Source organism: Amblyomma maculatum, chromosome 1 (genome assembly GCF_055883805.1).
Source record: "Amblyomma maculatum isolate TAMU_Amacu chromosome 1, ASM5588380v1, whole genome shotgun sequence".
Taxonomy (NCBI): domain Eukaryota; kingdom Metazoa; phylum Arthropoda; class Arachnida; order Ixodida; family Ixodidae; genus Amblyomma; species Amblyomma maculatum.
In genome coordinates this window covers 306356537-306372633 of record NC_139344.1, presented here as the reverse complement: position 1 = coordinate 306372633, position 16097 = coordinate 306356537, and the positions used below count along the sequence as shown (strand labels likewise).

General features: G+C 44.1%; 1 protein-coding gene across 1 annotated transcript in view; it reads left to right on the top strand.

Annotated features, from left to right (window-relative positions):
- Positions 1 to 16097, top strand: part of LOC146206999 (solute carrier organic anion transporter family member 4A1-like) — a 356838-nt gene that overhangs the window by 295556 nt on the left and 45185 nt on the right. The window contains exon 13 of the mRNA XM_084576032.1: positions 5047 to 5111. Coding sequence (XP_084432158.1) covers positions 5047 to 5111 — 65 coding nt within the window. The remainder of the gene's footprint in view (positions 1 to 5046; positions 5112 to 16097) is intronic.

Genomic DNA, 16097 nt, shown 5'->3' with positions numbered 1-16097 from the left:
CCGGTGTTTAATGACCGACCTTAGTTGCACTTTAGACGAAGACGTGAAGCACGCACGAAACTCCAGCAATAGATCCTGGAGTTGCCTCTTTTTAGCGGAAGAAAGGCTAGGATTGATTTCGACAGCGTCTACGGTATCATCCGGTTCGGTGCTAGGCGTAGCTTCCTCGGAAGCAAAACATTCGGCGACTTCGTGCAGATGGTCGACGTAAGCAATGACTGTGTCATTGATTACGTCGACCATCTGCAAGAAGTCACCGAATGTTTTGCGAGTGGAAGCTTTGCGGCGATTCGATGTGCGACGGCCTCGCCTCCAAAGGTCGCCGGAGCTAGTTTTACCGACGGGGGCTCGAGGAACCACGGTGTGCAGCGGTGTAAAGTGGCTCAGAGGGCGAAGAGCGACGAGGCGAAGGCGAGCGCCACTCACGACGAGGAGAATGCGGCAGACTACGCTGGCGGGTGACGTAATCGGCGATGTCCTGAGGCCGCTCACCAGGCCGTAGACGAGGGCTGTCGGGAGAAAATCTTCTAAGGCCCATATGGCGATAAGGGCAATGCCGGTAGAGGTGACCTGCCTCGCCACAGTGGTAGCAGAGAGGGCGGTTATCTGGAGTGCGCCAGAGATCAGTCTTCCGGGGTGCCTGGCGCCGGTCTGCCCAGAGGGACAGCGGTTCCGCAGCATGCACAGCGACCTGAGGTGGCGTGTAAGGCGATGGGTTAGGAAGCAGGGCTGGGCGGCATGTGACATCAGCATAAGTCATCGGCTGGGTGAGGCCCGGGGTGGCGGTGGAACGACTGCACTTATCGGTGGCGTGAGTTCTGGACCTCCTCACGGATGATGCTGGCCAGAGAAGCCGTGCCAGGAGGAAATTTCCCATGAAGTTGCTGGAGCTCCTCGCGAACCACGGTGCGAATGAGGTCGTGAAGGGAGCTCAGATCTGTCCCGGGATTGTAGTCGGTGCCGTCAGTCGGCGGTAGGGCGGAGGTGGAATTCAGTGGCCGAGCGTACTGGCTGCATCGCTGCTGTGGCAGTTTCTCTATAATCGCAGCTTCAGCCAGAAACGCCGCAACGGTGGTGGGCGGGTTCCGCACGAGGCCAGAAGAAAGCTGGTCCTTGACTGCGTGCATCAGGTGCCACGCCTTTTTCTCCTCACTCATGGACGGGGCGGCGCGAGGGCAGAGACGCATGACGTTTTCAACGTACATTGCCACCCCTTCATTCGGACGCTGAACTCGAGAGGTCAGGGCACGCTCGGCGTTCTCCCGGCGGTCACTGTTGGCGTACGTACCGAGGAGCTGGCTTCGGAAGGCTGGCCACGTAGAGAATGTGGCCTCGCGGTTCTCGAACCACGTCCGAGCAGCGTCTTCAAGGCTGAAGTAGACGTTCCGCATTTTCGCAGCGTCGTGCCAGCCATTAAACGTCGCGACCCTTTCGTAGTGAGCTAGCTCGCTTGGTCTTTCTAAAGAGAGAAATTGGCACACAATTTAAGGTGATCGGCATAGTGGGCAGACACTGATATCAAGACCGATTTCAAAAAACCATAACCTATTGCGATGGGGTTAACCACGAAGACGGCTAAATAATGGGAAACAGGTACGATATTGAGTGTTTGTTTGAAAGGCGCGGCTACTTCGCAGTTTTATGTAGTGCGTTCTCTGACGTGTAAAAGTTTAAGAAATGCCAAAAAATGAGGTTGCCCATGAGCGCTTAGTATAAGAGATTTTCGACTAGACATTATTGGCTAGGCAAACAAAGAAAAGTGATAATAGCGCAGTAAGTGAGGCGCTAGTTTCTTCACATGATGGCTGGAGCATTTTACAAACCTCACATTCCTGGCGGGGATAAAGCAGAATTTCTTAATAATAGTGGAGCAATTACTCATGTTCTGTGCTTTAGCAAAGACGGTACAAAGAGTAATAACTACAGAGAGAAAAACGGCCGTCGTAGCACTTACTTACGCCAATTGCAAAGTACTAAATAAATCCAACTGTGCCTCTTTGAAAGCCTCGCCTCGAGCTAACTGCACCGGTTAGGTACGGAAACACGTACGAATCGGTTTCATCACCTCCAGGCCATCTTTGCCTTCTTGTACGCTAGCTCCGGCAAAATGCTTGCCGTTTCGCACCAACCTCCTGCTATTGGTCCTCGCAAAAGGGCTAAAAGGATGTACGCCGGGTGTCTCAACCAAGTTCTAGAAATGGCGTTCGATATATAAAAATGCATTTTCAGGATCAAGCTCTCAGTCACGGCAGACGCAATCTACTAAAAAATGTTTGGCACAGACACTTAAGAGGGCTAATTTGTGAGAAAGTGAAATTATTTAAATCACTATGAGTCGTGATTGAGCGTAATTTTTTTACAAATCCTACGCTTTTACAGTACGTTACAAGTAAAGTACTGAGTAAGCCTACGTTGCACAATTTATAGGAGTCCTGACTCTAGAACATTACGTTTCAGCATTCATGACTAACACATCCTCTGTGCTGCTGCGGTGGCGCAGTTGTTAGGGCATTTGACTGCTGTACCCAAGGATGTGGGATAGAATCCCGGCTGCGGTGGCTATTTTAAGTCGCCCGTGTTATGCGCGATGAAAGTGAACGTTAAAGAAACCCAGGTGGTCGAAATTTCATAGTCTGACAAATCGCTTTGGGATGTTAAACTCCATAAACAAAGCTATACACCTTTTCTCAGATATGTTATGGTATTGGTGGCGCGACGGCATCCGAATTTCGTGCCAAAAACGCCGTCAGCGGTGCACCAATCAGAGGCCTGGCAACGTCCCCTGCCAGTTGGAAGGACCAACTTGCCAGGAGCTACCTACTTATAGTAAAATGCCGCTTTAACCATGTGGCAAAGGAATTTTATTTCTCATTTATATTAATGATATGGCACACTGTACACAGGGCGTAATTTTTAACTCCTACGCAGATGACACCGCTATCTTCTTGTCCGGGATCACGGAAATCGACATTGAAGAACGAGCAAATAGCGCTTTAATTGACTTAAATCGCTGGGTGAAAGCAAATTGCTTGAAAATTAACACGATCAAAACAAAAGCTGTGTGTTACTCACCGAAAGGAAAACATTTATCAGGTAGCATAAACATACGACTAGGAACCGAACAAATTGAACTTGTAGATTCGGTCAAAGTACTCGGAGTGATATTTTTCGAGCCACCTGAATTGGAATGAACATATTGACCATATTCAATCGAAAGTGCCATCAGCTGTTGGCGTCATGGCTCGAACAAGATATCTTCTACCTCCTAAAATCAAGCTTCTATTATATAATGCTCTCGTGTTATCCCTTTTCCAGTACTGTAGCCTAGTTTGGTTACCACAGGAATAACCAATTTATCAAAACTGCATGTATTACAAAAAATAGCCGTCCGGTATATCGCTGGTGTAACCTATTTCCATCCCACCAAAGAGCTTTTTTCCAAGTATGATATACTTTCGGTGTTCCAGTTATTTGATTACAGACTTATATTGACTTATAAGTCTGACATAAAATCAAATGCAGTTGTATAATTTCACTTGTAGACATAAAAGAAAATCCTGGAAGCAGACAAGCTCGACATAAAGAAAAATGCCTTGTTCCAGTACCTCGCACATACACATATACACAGTCACTGCATTATACTGTACCAAAATTGTTGAATAAGCTACATTTTGCCGGAAATGATCCAGTTTGCGTGTCGAACCACGATGTCAGCCTCTATTGTCGAGGAGAGCTGTCATGAATTTGTATATTTTTTTTTTGCATCTTTGTGTACCATTGTTTTCTGTATCAGCAGTGCCTTCCCACTTCTTTCCTTGTATCTTTGTGCTGTATTTTATAACGTTCCTTCGTTCGTACAGAAGGAACAGTACAACGTTTTACCCGCTTTTTATTTGTATAAACGTGTTTAGCTATAAACATGTGAATTGATTTTTTCTCCTGTCTGCTGCTCTGCCAACCTTGTAAGGGGGCCAGGACTCCGTCAAGCTGTTTTTACAGCTTTTAGTTCTGGCCCCTCCTTTTCTTGCTAAAAGGAAATAAACTTGAACTTGAATAATTATTTTTGATTTACCCACTTGGGTGGTTAGTGCGAAGGAGTTGAAAGCAGCGAACTACTTGATACCCTATGAGTTTTTGAAACTGGGAAAAACTCATTTTCTGAAACACGGGAGCGAGAGAAAATACAGCTGTTTTTTGTTTTACATGGAACCCAAACTGAGCGCAGGTGCAACGTTGGTTGATGTCCTGTACCTTGCCTGCCGTTCATTCTTTCACCCTGTCCTTTTTGAAGCGAGAGGGATAATACTGCATGCAGTGGTAATGATCATCACTGAACGAACCGCTTCCTTACCTGCGCTCAGTTTTGGTTTTGTGCAAATAAATGAACCCTTTGTATTGCTTCCCTTCTGACCTTTCGAAAAATGATTTTTTAATTTCAAAAACTCATTTCTTCTCCACAGCTTCCAAATTCCCTTCGCAATGACTGCCCAAAAGTGTTCCGTTAAATGTTGATTAGTGGCTTATGGTTAATTAGCTGCGTAATTAGAATAGTTTTTACAGCAGAATACATCAGTCATGGCATCTTGAAAGAACAAAATAGCACAGCTAGAACGAAGGAGAAGTGAAAAAAAAAATACCCGCACGAGGGGCGTGCTTTCCTTTCCCTAGTCCTTCATTCTTGCAAGATCGTTAAAGACTGTGCTCATGATCCTTTGTTCACCGTGGACGCAAGGTGCTCACACGGGACGTCGCTACAGTTTTTATCCAGACTGGGAGAAAAGAGGGTGGGCCTGGAAGCGGGCTTGACGACCACAAATGTCGTAACAAGGTAACAATACAGAATATAGGATGCTCTAGTGGAGTTTGGACGTTAAGCACAGAGCTTCTTCACCGCGTCTCCATTCGCTAGCAGCAGCTGCTCGGCCTTAAAGCAGAAGGAGGGCATAATTTCTTGCACTCTAATAGCGGTAAAACATGCCAATGTGCGAGGCCTTGTGGCGGAGGAGGGGTAGCCCACTTTGCCTTGATCGACCATTCTGTACGCAGGTGCGTCACGGCCAAGCAGAAATCCTTTGCCTTGGGAATACAATGGGCCATGATACGTCTCTTGGGTACGTCGTTCAACAGTGTTGCGTCTGTCTTTCGTGCTTTGTGTATCCAAAGAAACTTGTGTGCCGACACCAGGACCTTCCATCAAGTGAGAGGGGTGGAAGCGCGATGGGTTCTCCTCAGCTTCCTTTCAGGACGTACTCTTTGGTTACCCCCCTGACCACGCGTCAACTTTTTTATGTTTCCAAGACCATCCTATGTAGTAGTCATGAGCAGCGCACAATGTTGTGCTCAGATAGCTGAACATGCAACCGCACCATGACGCGAGTGGTTGCCTAGTGGGAACAACCGTCAGTGATCCTAAATGGGGAGACAAAGCATTTAATAATTTTCTCTATCCTAGACATTAGGCAGGGTTTGGAGGTCATGGAGAAGGAGCGATGCATTGGCCACAGACTGACAAGGTCTCAAATTAGTTTTAATTTTAGGATATAAAAGAATAAACAGCTAAGGAAGAAGGCCATCAGGTAATTCTCAGTGGGAGAAGAGGAATTGAGTATCTCGCCGCAGAACAGATATTCAGCTCTAAGTGAGGAAAACGACCTTAGTATTGCAACAATCAGCGATATAACTAGGAAATATCTGACCAAGAGATGCCAACGCATGAAAGCTTCGAAATCAACAGATTCTCAGATAACTGTAAAGTGCCCGTCATCGAAAGTGTAACATCGAGCATGCTTTAAACGGCAGCGGTAGGGAATATATGCGGTAAGAAGCAAGGCGGCCAATGCCATTGACGATAGGATTGCCAAAGTAGCCTATATTGTTGTGCACGTCAGGCGAAGTAACCAGAACGTTAACGATTACAGGTAAAGCGGAGAACAACTTACAACTTAATGTTCAGTCGGTAACAAATTTTGAAGTAAAGAATGGAAACGAGGAAAAAAACTGAGAAGTATTAGGTAACTACAGATTTGTTGAAAGGCGGTAGAGAGATTGCGTTATAAAAACTGACCACCCTTATTACGCAGTGGCTCATGATTTAGAGGGCACCGGAATCATGGAAGATCGCTAGAAGTACCTTAATCCATAAGAAAGGGGGAATGAACTATTCAAAAATTACAGACCAGTCAGCAGACTATGCTTTACGCGCAATATTAAAATAAGGTACAAGCTAACAGAATCAGGCCAACCTCAGGCTTCAATCAAGCAAAGGTTCCTGAAGGATTTCATAAAGGGGGCTCTGCAATGTATCATATTCACACTATCAACCATGTGATACAAAAATTATCAGAATATAACCAGACATTACACATAGCATTCATAGATTACTAAAAAGCATTCGATTCTGTCGAGACCTCAGCAATCATGCAACTATCGCGAAATTAAGGTGTCGATGAGCGATATGGGAAACCGCTGGAAGGTATATATAGTGGCTGAGCAGGAATCATAGTTCTCCGTAAAGAAAGCAATCAACTTCCCATAGGTAATGGGTTACACAAGGGGGCATGATATTCAGCAATATTCTCCGCTTGCTTAGAAGAGGTGTTCAGAGAAATGGAAGGGGAATAGTCAGGAATAAGGGTTGTTTGTGAATACTTCAGAAATCTGCAATTCGCTGATGACATTGCCCCAAGTAACCCTAGGACCGAATTGAAAAGAATGATTAATGAGGTAGACAAGCAAATCAGAATGGTAGGTTTAAAATTATTATGCATAAAACTAAAGTAATGATCAACAGCTTCGGAAAAAAATAGCAGTTTACAATAGTTGGGAATGAGGCTATTTAGTAAAGATAGCAGCTGCAGATTTAAACCAAGAAAGGGAAATAAATAGATCAGATCGAGATGGAGCGCATTTAACAAGTGGTCTTGGATTATGAGTAGCAGCTGACCGGTATCCCGTAAGATCAAAATATGTAACAGCTGTATCTTTTCGGTACTCGCCTATGGGCAGAAACATAGAGGCTAACAAAAAGACTTGTGTTTAGACTGAGAACAGCGCAAAGAGCTATGGAACGAAAAATTGTAGGTGTAACATTAAGAGACTGGAAGCGTGCAGCGTGTGTCAGAGAACAAACTCGTGCCAATGACATTCTAGTCGAAGTTAAGAAATAGGCATGGGCAGGACATGAAATGCGAATGGAGAATCACCGATGATCTGTAAGGGTGACAGAATTGATTTCAAGATAATTCAAGCATAGCAGGGTTAGGTGTGCAGATTAGATTAAGAAGTTTACAGGGATCAAGTGGATGCAGCTAATTGGAGGAATGTGGCAGGGCCCATCGCCCTGCAGTGGGTATGGTGTAAAATCCCGAATCGTCTGACTCCAATGACATTGCCAACAAATCGTGCGCCCATCAAGTTGTTTGGTTCGTTTATGCGCAGTGGAAGCGCAATATTTTCATTAGTTTGCGCGATTTAAAATTATAGCGATAGTCTCATTGGCCCAGCCGTCGGTAATGACAAGGAATAGCTTTGTTGAAAGCAGCGAGAATTAAAAAAAAAAGAATTATTCTTAAAATTTTGACATTTTATTACTTGACATAGCGGATCAAAAACGATATAGACACAATGTAGACGAGGTGATCTCAATGTTGGGCACCTCAAGAAGTCTGAAAAAGTGGGACTGAGAGGCAGTGTTTTCTGTTCTTTACCCCTTGAAAAGGCAGCTCTACATCGTGTGGCCTGATGGGCCCTCGGCGACTATCTATACTTACCCAGAACAGCGGCGCAACGAAGTCAACACGAAGAGAAAAACCCAATACGGCGCACACTACCAACTTCAATACAAACAACAAGGAACCCGCTCTTTTACACCCAAGCACAACTTCGTCCTCTGCGTCCAAGTACAATACACTCGCACACCTTTTCTTTCCCAAGCAGATATGTCTGGCCAATATTAAATGTTGGCAACCTTCACATCCAAGGTAGTAAACACATAACCACAGGTACCTTTGGTTGGCCAGACTTGGGAAAGGTGTGCGAGATGTACTTGGGCGTAGAGGAGGAAGTTCCGTTTTGTATTCTTTCTTCGCGTTGTCTTCGTACTGTGCACCGACTCGCCCCACAAGGTCTTGCTCAACACAACAGCGGTGTCTTTCCTGCAAGCATATAATGTGTGTCACCCACAGTTGTTGTTTCCGAGAGCGCGTTAATTCACTTGACATTAGAGAGTTTTGAAATAAGCTCACCCTTTTGGTACAATAGACAGGAGTAGCGACCCACTTGGTCGAGGAGTGGAGGCCGAGATTTAGACTGGCCGCATGTTTTGCCAAGAGTTCGCTTGTGGGATGGTCAAGCCTAAATCCCGGCACTGTCTTGTCCATTTGGGGGCAATAGCGGGGTGCCAAAAGTGGCAAAACAACGTCGGGCAACATCGCGGTGTCTGTTGAAGCGGGACCTTTTCACACTTTTCGTGTCACAGCAAATGAGTAATGCAACAGGTTTCTTTTTCTTCTCAAACCAGAAACATTTGGCCGTGGTTTAGCTCTGGTTAACCCTAGTTGAATTGCGAAAGCAACGGCTGCATGGCTACGCTTGTGGCCAAATGAAGAGTCGGATGCATAAGTTCACTCACCGGTGTTAGATCCTTTTTATGTCACGGCCGGTCGCTTCTTGCTCGTGAAGCGGTGGTGAAACTCTCGCATGGCCCACTCGTGCTCGCCCACTCTTTGTGCAAAGTCTGCGTGCCGATCTCCTTCGACGATGTCCAGCCCCTCCTTTTCCCCGCTCTTTGCGCTGGCATGCGAGTGTGGAGCGAGAGCTGCGGGCGTTGCATCGAACACAACCAGCGTTCCGTTGAACGCATCAAATTTCACCGGCCTTTTAGGTGGTTGCGGTAAAAGCGTTTATTGCATCTAAATGTGGGGGACACTTAGGCTCCTCCTTTGAGGGTGTGACGCGATAGCGTAGGCTACCGACCCACATGTAAAGCCCCGATTTAACCAAGCCGTATGAACGTGCCTTAGTTGCCTATTGGGATTTTTTGATTTTTTGATTTATTTAGGTAAAATACAGTTTTGCTCTGGGACCGAGGCTAAAGGTGACGTACAACTTACCTGACTGGGCCTTCGGCACCACATTTGACACGTGCAAACCGACGCAGCAGGCACAGAGCAGCACAAAATAGTCAGTCAGATGTCGGAATGTAGTACAAACAAAACTCAGGAGCAAAACACATAAAATGCAATACGTCAAGGGATCAGTTTCAGTCATTTCTATTACACAACGGAAATAGGAAACAAATAGTCACGTATGTTCCAGAAAGTACATCATATTTTTTTTTTATGCAAACAGGGAGGATGATTGTTAAAGTAGATAAAATATGCCAGGATGACAGTTCAGAAGGTTAGGAATGTGCCAGTGAATTAACTGCATTCCATACCCGTTCCTTATGCGAGGTTTTATAAAGTTCACATTCCTCAAGGCGTAATGTGGATCTATGCTGATATGAACGTATTTAAAAAAGCGATACAATCAGTTTTGTACCATCGGTACATAAATTCGAATAGTTGTTTATAAAGAGCTGTAATACTTATATAAATATATGACTTACTTTAAAGTATGCAGACACAGAATCATATCTAGACAGATTGTAAATGCACCGAAGGCCTTTCTTTGTTTTTGTACCCTCTCCTCCCCATACCATCAGGCAGTAGTGATCTCCGAGACTGGATAGTGAAAAAATATAGTTCCTTCCTCAAGTGCATTGGGAGAAGCGGGCGAAATTTATTCAGTATACTTATGTATCGGGCAGTTTTGCTAGATACAAAGTCTGCATGGTAAGGCTAGAGGAGATTTTCGTGAAATAGAACACCTAAATACTTATGCCCTGAAACACATTCTAAGGACATAGATTGGAACGAAAGTGTGATATCTTAATTTATTGGTGTATTGACAACTGAAAAAAATACATATTTCGTTTTATTAACATTTAACATCAGCTGTTTGGCACAAAGCAATCTCGACAGATCTTCAAGCCATTTGTTAGCTGCAGACACTAGAGAGGGCAAGCTTGGCGAGGAAAAAAATGCGCTCGTATCATCGGCATAGAGCGAGATGTTGGACGTTCCAGGGATAAAAATGATAAAATAATATATATAAGAAATAATAAAGGGCCTAGGATGGACCCCGTGAGGAACACCGTATTTTATGAATTCAGTATTCAATGCAAAATCATTTATAACGACAAATTGAGAACTGTTGGACAAGTAGCTTTTGAGTAGTTGAAGTGCGATGCCTCTTATTCCGTAGTGTGGCAGTTTTTGAAAAAGTATTTCCTATTTAATTAAGTCGAAAGCTTTGGTGAAACTCAAAAAGATTCCTATAGTGCACAACTGCAAATCTATGCTGTGTGCTAACTTATCTTTAATAAATAATAGAGCAGACTCAGCTGACATACCTCTCTGGAAACCATACTGTACTACAGAGAGCAATGCATTTTCAGTCAAGTTCTTACAGTTAGCCTTATATTAATTAGTTTTTCAACTATCTTGGAAAATAGTGGGAGGACTCATATTGGGCGATAGTTACTGATACAATCGACGGCACCCCTTTTTTATAGCAATTTTCATTTTATCTGGAAATATTCTTGCAGATAACACCTGATTAGTTAAGCGGCATAACACTTGAGATAAAATGTCAGAAACCGCTTTGTAGTTGTCACGGTAATACCATCGAAACCACGTGAACTATTATTTTTAAGGTCATTAATTAGGATAACAATTTCGTTTTCTGTGACTGCATAAAGAAACATGGGCTTAGACAGAATACACTGAATATACTGAATAGAACCAGAGGTAGCAAAAAAAATCCCAATGGTAAAAAACGTCTATTGAACACATTAGTAAGAGCCACACTACTGTATATTTGCTTATCAATCTTTAATTCAGTAGGTAAAACTGTATGGTGTTTACTAAGTAAGCTTTTCACAACACGCCATGTCTTTTGAGGATCATAATGAATGTCAGCAAATTTGTTGGCATAGTATATCGTTACCTAACTTGTTACCGATCTTCTTGTATTCCAGAGTTGCCAATCTCTCACCGCATAATAGGAACTTAGGAAAAAGAGCATTTGGCGCTTTTATCACCAAGTCGCGTGTCCTTTTGCTCTTTTTAATTTTGTCACGGAAGGGATTGCGATATTATGCAATTCAATTATTTTTTCGTATAAGTCATTGGGGTTCAGGATTGATAGAAATTCATGCCAGTCAACAGCACCTTTGTTATCATTCGTGTAGTGTGTGTTCCATCTGTGCAACGAAAATCTTTAAACCGCCCTCTTGGTATAAAACAGAAAAGGGACAAATGGTCACTAACCTCGCTAGCAAGGACACCAGACATCATGATTCAGTATTATTAGCGACGCGGGTAGGGGTATTGATAACATTACAGGAGGCATAAGAAAAAGTATCTACGAAAGCGTTTGATATATGAAAGGGTCGAAGCAGATTGATAATAAAATCACCCGTAATAATAACAGGAACTCCTAAAACAGAAAGTTTGTCTAACATAAATTCAAGAATCAAAGAATTCTTCGCTAGAGCCAGACGGTGGTCTGTAGATAACGCCATACATGAATGCCCTGGTTTTGACAAAAAGCGATTCAATGTTCTGGTTCAATGCAGTGTAGTCAGATGCGACTTCATAGGAAAAGCTTTGCCTAATGTATACTGCAACACCACCGCCTATTTTATCTTTTCTGCTTAAAGCGTCACATTCATAACCTTCAAAATGTACTATATTATCAAAATTCTTCAACCAGGGTTCTTAAAAGTCCAAAACATCAAACTCGTTCTTTAAAAAGACAAAACAATGCTAACATTCATCATCCTTACTGCGCAAACTGTGTGCTAGCAGATGATAAAAGGAAAAGTACTTGGCCACCTTTTTGCTTAATAAAGGAATGCTACCAAAACATTCTATGTTATGATAAACACATCCAGAGTCGAGACCTGCCATTCTTGTGAAGAACGGGCCGCACCAGAAATTGCTTGCCACTTACCATTACAGTTTTTCCAGATCAAGATGCGCCCGTCTTTCTGCCATACGAAAGCATAGTTAAGTTCGGTTCCCTTTAAGCGGGCTATCCTGAGTAACCGTTTGTTTTCCGGAGTTGTCAAGAAGCTTCACGTCCGAGTCTTTTTCCCTGAAAAAAGTACGGCATTCCATCCATTTATGTTTTAGGGATACCTGACGAAATCTAGCAATGATGACTGGTTTCTTTGCAGACTTTGGTGGCAAGCGATGCACAGCTTCAAGATCCGAGTCTTTTAGCGTTGGGAGGTGTAGCGAAGTCGCTAAGCTATTCATTTGCTCAAGAAGGTTTTCATGCTGTTCTTGAACGACACCATGCTCTTCCATGTTCAGTCTGTGGTTGTATTGCTCCAGTTCATTCATCTGAAGCCTTATTTGTCTGGTCGCAGGAGATTTTCCCGTTTCAATGTATTCTACCCTTTTCTTAAGGGCAGTCATATCGTTCTTTTGTTTCTCAAGACTTTCTAGTACAGTGTCATACTGGTCGGAAACTAGTTTAAAGGAACTTTCAAAACCGTCAACTTTAGCAACGAGTTCACTGAGTGCGTCAACCTTGCCAACAAGGGGAAGCAGCAAAGAAAATTTGCCATTCAGGTGCTTAAGCAGGCGTTGAATATTTTCATTCTCAGTTGTTGAAGGAGCACTTTTGTTTATTGCTGAATCACAGGCTGACCCTTGTTGCGAACACTCGACGCATCAGAACAAGTGAAGCATAGCAAAATCTTCATGTTCTCAAAATGAGGGTTCTCTCAAGAAACAGCAGCAAACAAAAAACAAAGGCCGCAGCAGGAGCGGTTACCAAAACGACGTTTTAAAAAGATATATTAAAACCATCAAACTGCAAGAATATTGCGTACAAGTTAGAGCAGATCACCGCGTGCTCTGGTGGCGAAGCGGTGGTAGAAGCGGTGGCGTAGCGGTAGAACATCCGCCTCACATGCAAGGCGACCGGGGTTCAAATCCCGGTGCCGCGCAATTCTCCGCCGGATTAAAAAAAAATCCGCGTGTCGATGGAATTGCATAAACAGGTTTGGCGTGCGACCTGATGCCGATGAACACCTCCGGCAACGCACTCCCTCACCAGAACAGGAGTTGGCCACCCTGGTGCTGTAATTGGCCGCAACCTCTCATGATAAGCTCCATAAAACCCCGGCCCTCAGTCACCAGCGGCTGCGGAACAACTGACCACGGCGGCGGTCAGACCTGTGACGCAGCAGGGGGTGCTAAGAATACCTGGCTCCGCTGGACAGGCCGCCATTGGAAACTGACCCTGGCAACGTTTAATGCTAGAACCCTAGCTAGTGAAACTAGTTTAGCAGTGCTCTTACAGGAACTAGAGGGTATGAAATGGGATGCCATAAGGCTTAGTGAGGTTAGGAGGCCGAATGAGGCATATACTGTACTGAAGGATGGGCATGTATTGTGTTATCGAGGTTTACCTGAGAGGCGAGGACTAGGAGTAGGTTTCCTTGTCAATAAGTATACAGCGGGTAATATAGATGAATTCTATAGTATTAATGAGAGGGGGGCAGGCATCGTAATTAGGCTTAATAAGCGGTATAAACTGAAGGTTGTACAGGCCTATGCACCTACATGTAGGTATGATGACCAGACAGTTGAAAGCTTCTACGAAGATGTAGAATCGGCAATGCGAAAAGTAAAGACGCAGTATACTGTACTAATGGGCGACTTCAATGCCAAGGTAGGGAAAAAGCAGGCAGGAGACAAGGCGGTAGGTAACTATGGCATTGGCTCTAGGAATAGCAGGGGGGAGTTACTAGTTGAGTTTGCAGAGCGCAATAACTTACGACTCATGAATACCTTCTTCAGCAAACGGAAGAACCGGAAATGGACATGGAAAAGTACGAAAGGGGAGACTAAAAATGAAATCGACTTCATAATGTGTTCAACCCCCGCCATTATGCACGATGTAGAGGTAATCGGGAAAGTGCGATGCAGTGACCACAGGATGCTGAGGTCCCGGATTAGCCTAAATCTGAAGAAGGAACGCTACAGATTAGTAAGACAGAAACCCATCAAAGAATTAGCGGTGAGGGGGAGGGCAGAAGAGTTCAGGATCTCGCTATAGAATAGGTATTTAGCTCTAACCGAAGATGGCGACATTACCCTAGACGCAAGGAACAGTAATCTCAGAGATATCGTTACTGAGTGCGCGGTAGAAGTAGGCGGTAGGATAGTTAGAGAGGATACCGGTAAGCTGTCTAAGGAGACGAAAGATTTGATCAAGAGACGCCAGAGTATGAAAGCTTCCAATCCAACAGACCGGATCGAATTGGCCGAGATATCAAAGCTAATCAATAAGCGCAAGGTGGCCGATATAAGGAAGTATAACATGGAGAAAATTGAGCATGCTGTAAAGAACGGGGGAAGCCTTAAAGCGGTAAAGAAGAAATTGGGCATAGGCAAAAACCAGATGTATGCGATAAGGGACAAGGCGGTCAACGTCATCACAAATGTGCATAAGATAGTTAAAGTAGCCGAGGAGTTCTATACAAATCTCTACAGTAGCCAAAGTAGTCAGGATCGTAATGAGATTGGCGGTAGGGAAAAACAGTCAGACGTTCCACCAGTGACGAAGGACGAGGTCAAGAAATCATTACAAACTATGAAAAGGGGGTAATCAGCTGGAGAGGATCAGATAACTACAGATTTGCTGAAGGACGGGGGGGATATCGTGCTAGAAAAACTGTCCACCCTGTATACGCAGTGCCTGGTGTTATCGACGGTACCGGAACCATGGAAGAATGCAAACATTATCCTCATTCATAAGAAAGGGGACTTTAAGGACCTTAAAAATTACACACCAATCAGCTTACTGTCTGTTACGTATAAGGTATTTACTAAGGTAATCGCTAATAGAATCAGGACAACCTTAGACTTCAATCAAGCAAAGGATCAAGCAGGGTTTCGGAAACGGTACTCTACTATCGATCATATCCATACCATCAATCAGGTGGTAGAAAAATGCTCGGAATATAACCAGCCCTTCTACATAGCATTCATTGATTACGAAAAAGCATTTGACTCAGTTGAAACCTCGGCGGTGATGCAGGCATTGCGAAATCAGGGGTTAGACGAGCCGTACGTGAAAATGCTGGAAGATATACCTATATAGTGGCTGCACAGCAACCATAGTTCTGCATAAAGAAAGTAACAAAATTCCCATAAAGAAAGGTGTTAGGCAAGGAGACACACTCTCCCCAGTACTATTCACAGCTTGCTTAGAGGAAGTATTCAGAGACTTGGAATGGGAGCAGTTAGGGATAAGGGTAGATGGAGAATACCTCAGTAATCTACGATTTGCTTATGACATTGCCTTGCTAACCAACTCGGGGGATGAACTGCAAATAATGATTGATGACCTAGACAGGAAAAGTGCAAAGGTAGGCTTGAAAATCAATATGCAGAAGACTAAGGTAATGTTCAACAGCCTCGGGAAGGAACAGCAGTTTACATTAGGTAGCGAAATACTGGAAGTAGTAGGCGAATATGTCTACTTAGGACAGGTAGTAACCGCAGATCCGGACCACGAAACGGAAATAACAAGAAGAATACGATTGGGATGGAGCGCATTTGTTAAGCACTCGCAGATTATGACTAGTAGCTTACCGGTATCGCTAAAGAGGAAAGTATATAACAGTTGCATCTTACCTGTACTCACCTATGGCGCTGAAACGTGGAGGCTAACCAAGAGAGTTCTGCTTAAGTTGAGGACAACCCAGAGGGCTATGGAACGAAAAATGGTAGGGGTAACATTAAGAGATAGGAAGCGTGCAGAGTGGGTCAGAGAAATAACTCAAGTTACCGACATTCTAATGGAAATTAAGAAGAAATGGACATGGGCAGGACATGTAGTGCGAAGAGAGGATAACCGATGGTTACTTAGGGTAACAAACTGGATTCCAAGGGAAGGAAAGCGTAGCAGGGGGCGGCAGAAAGTTAGGTGGGCGGATGAGATTAAGAAGTTCGCAGGGGTCTAGTGGATGC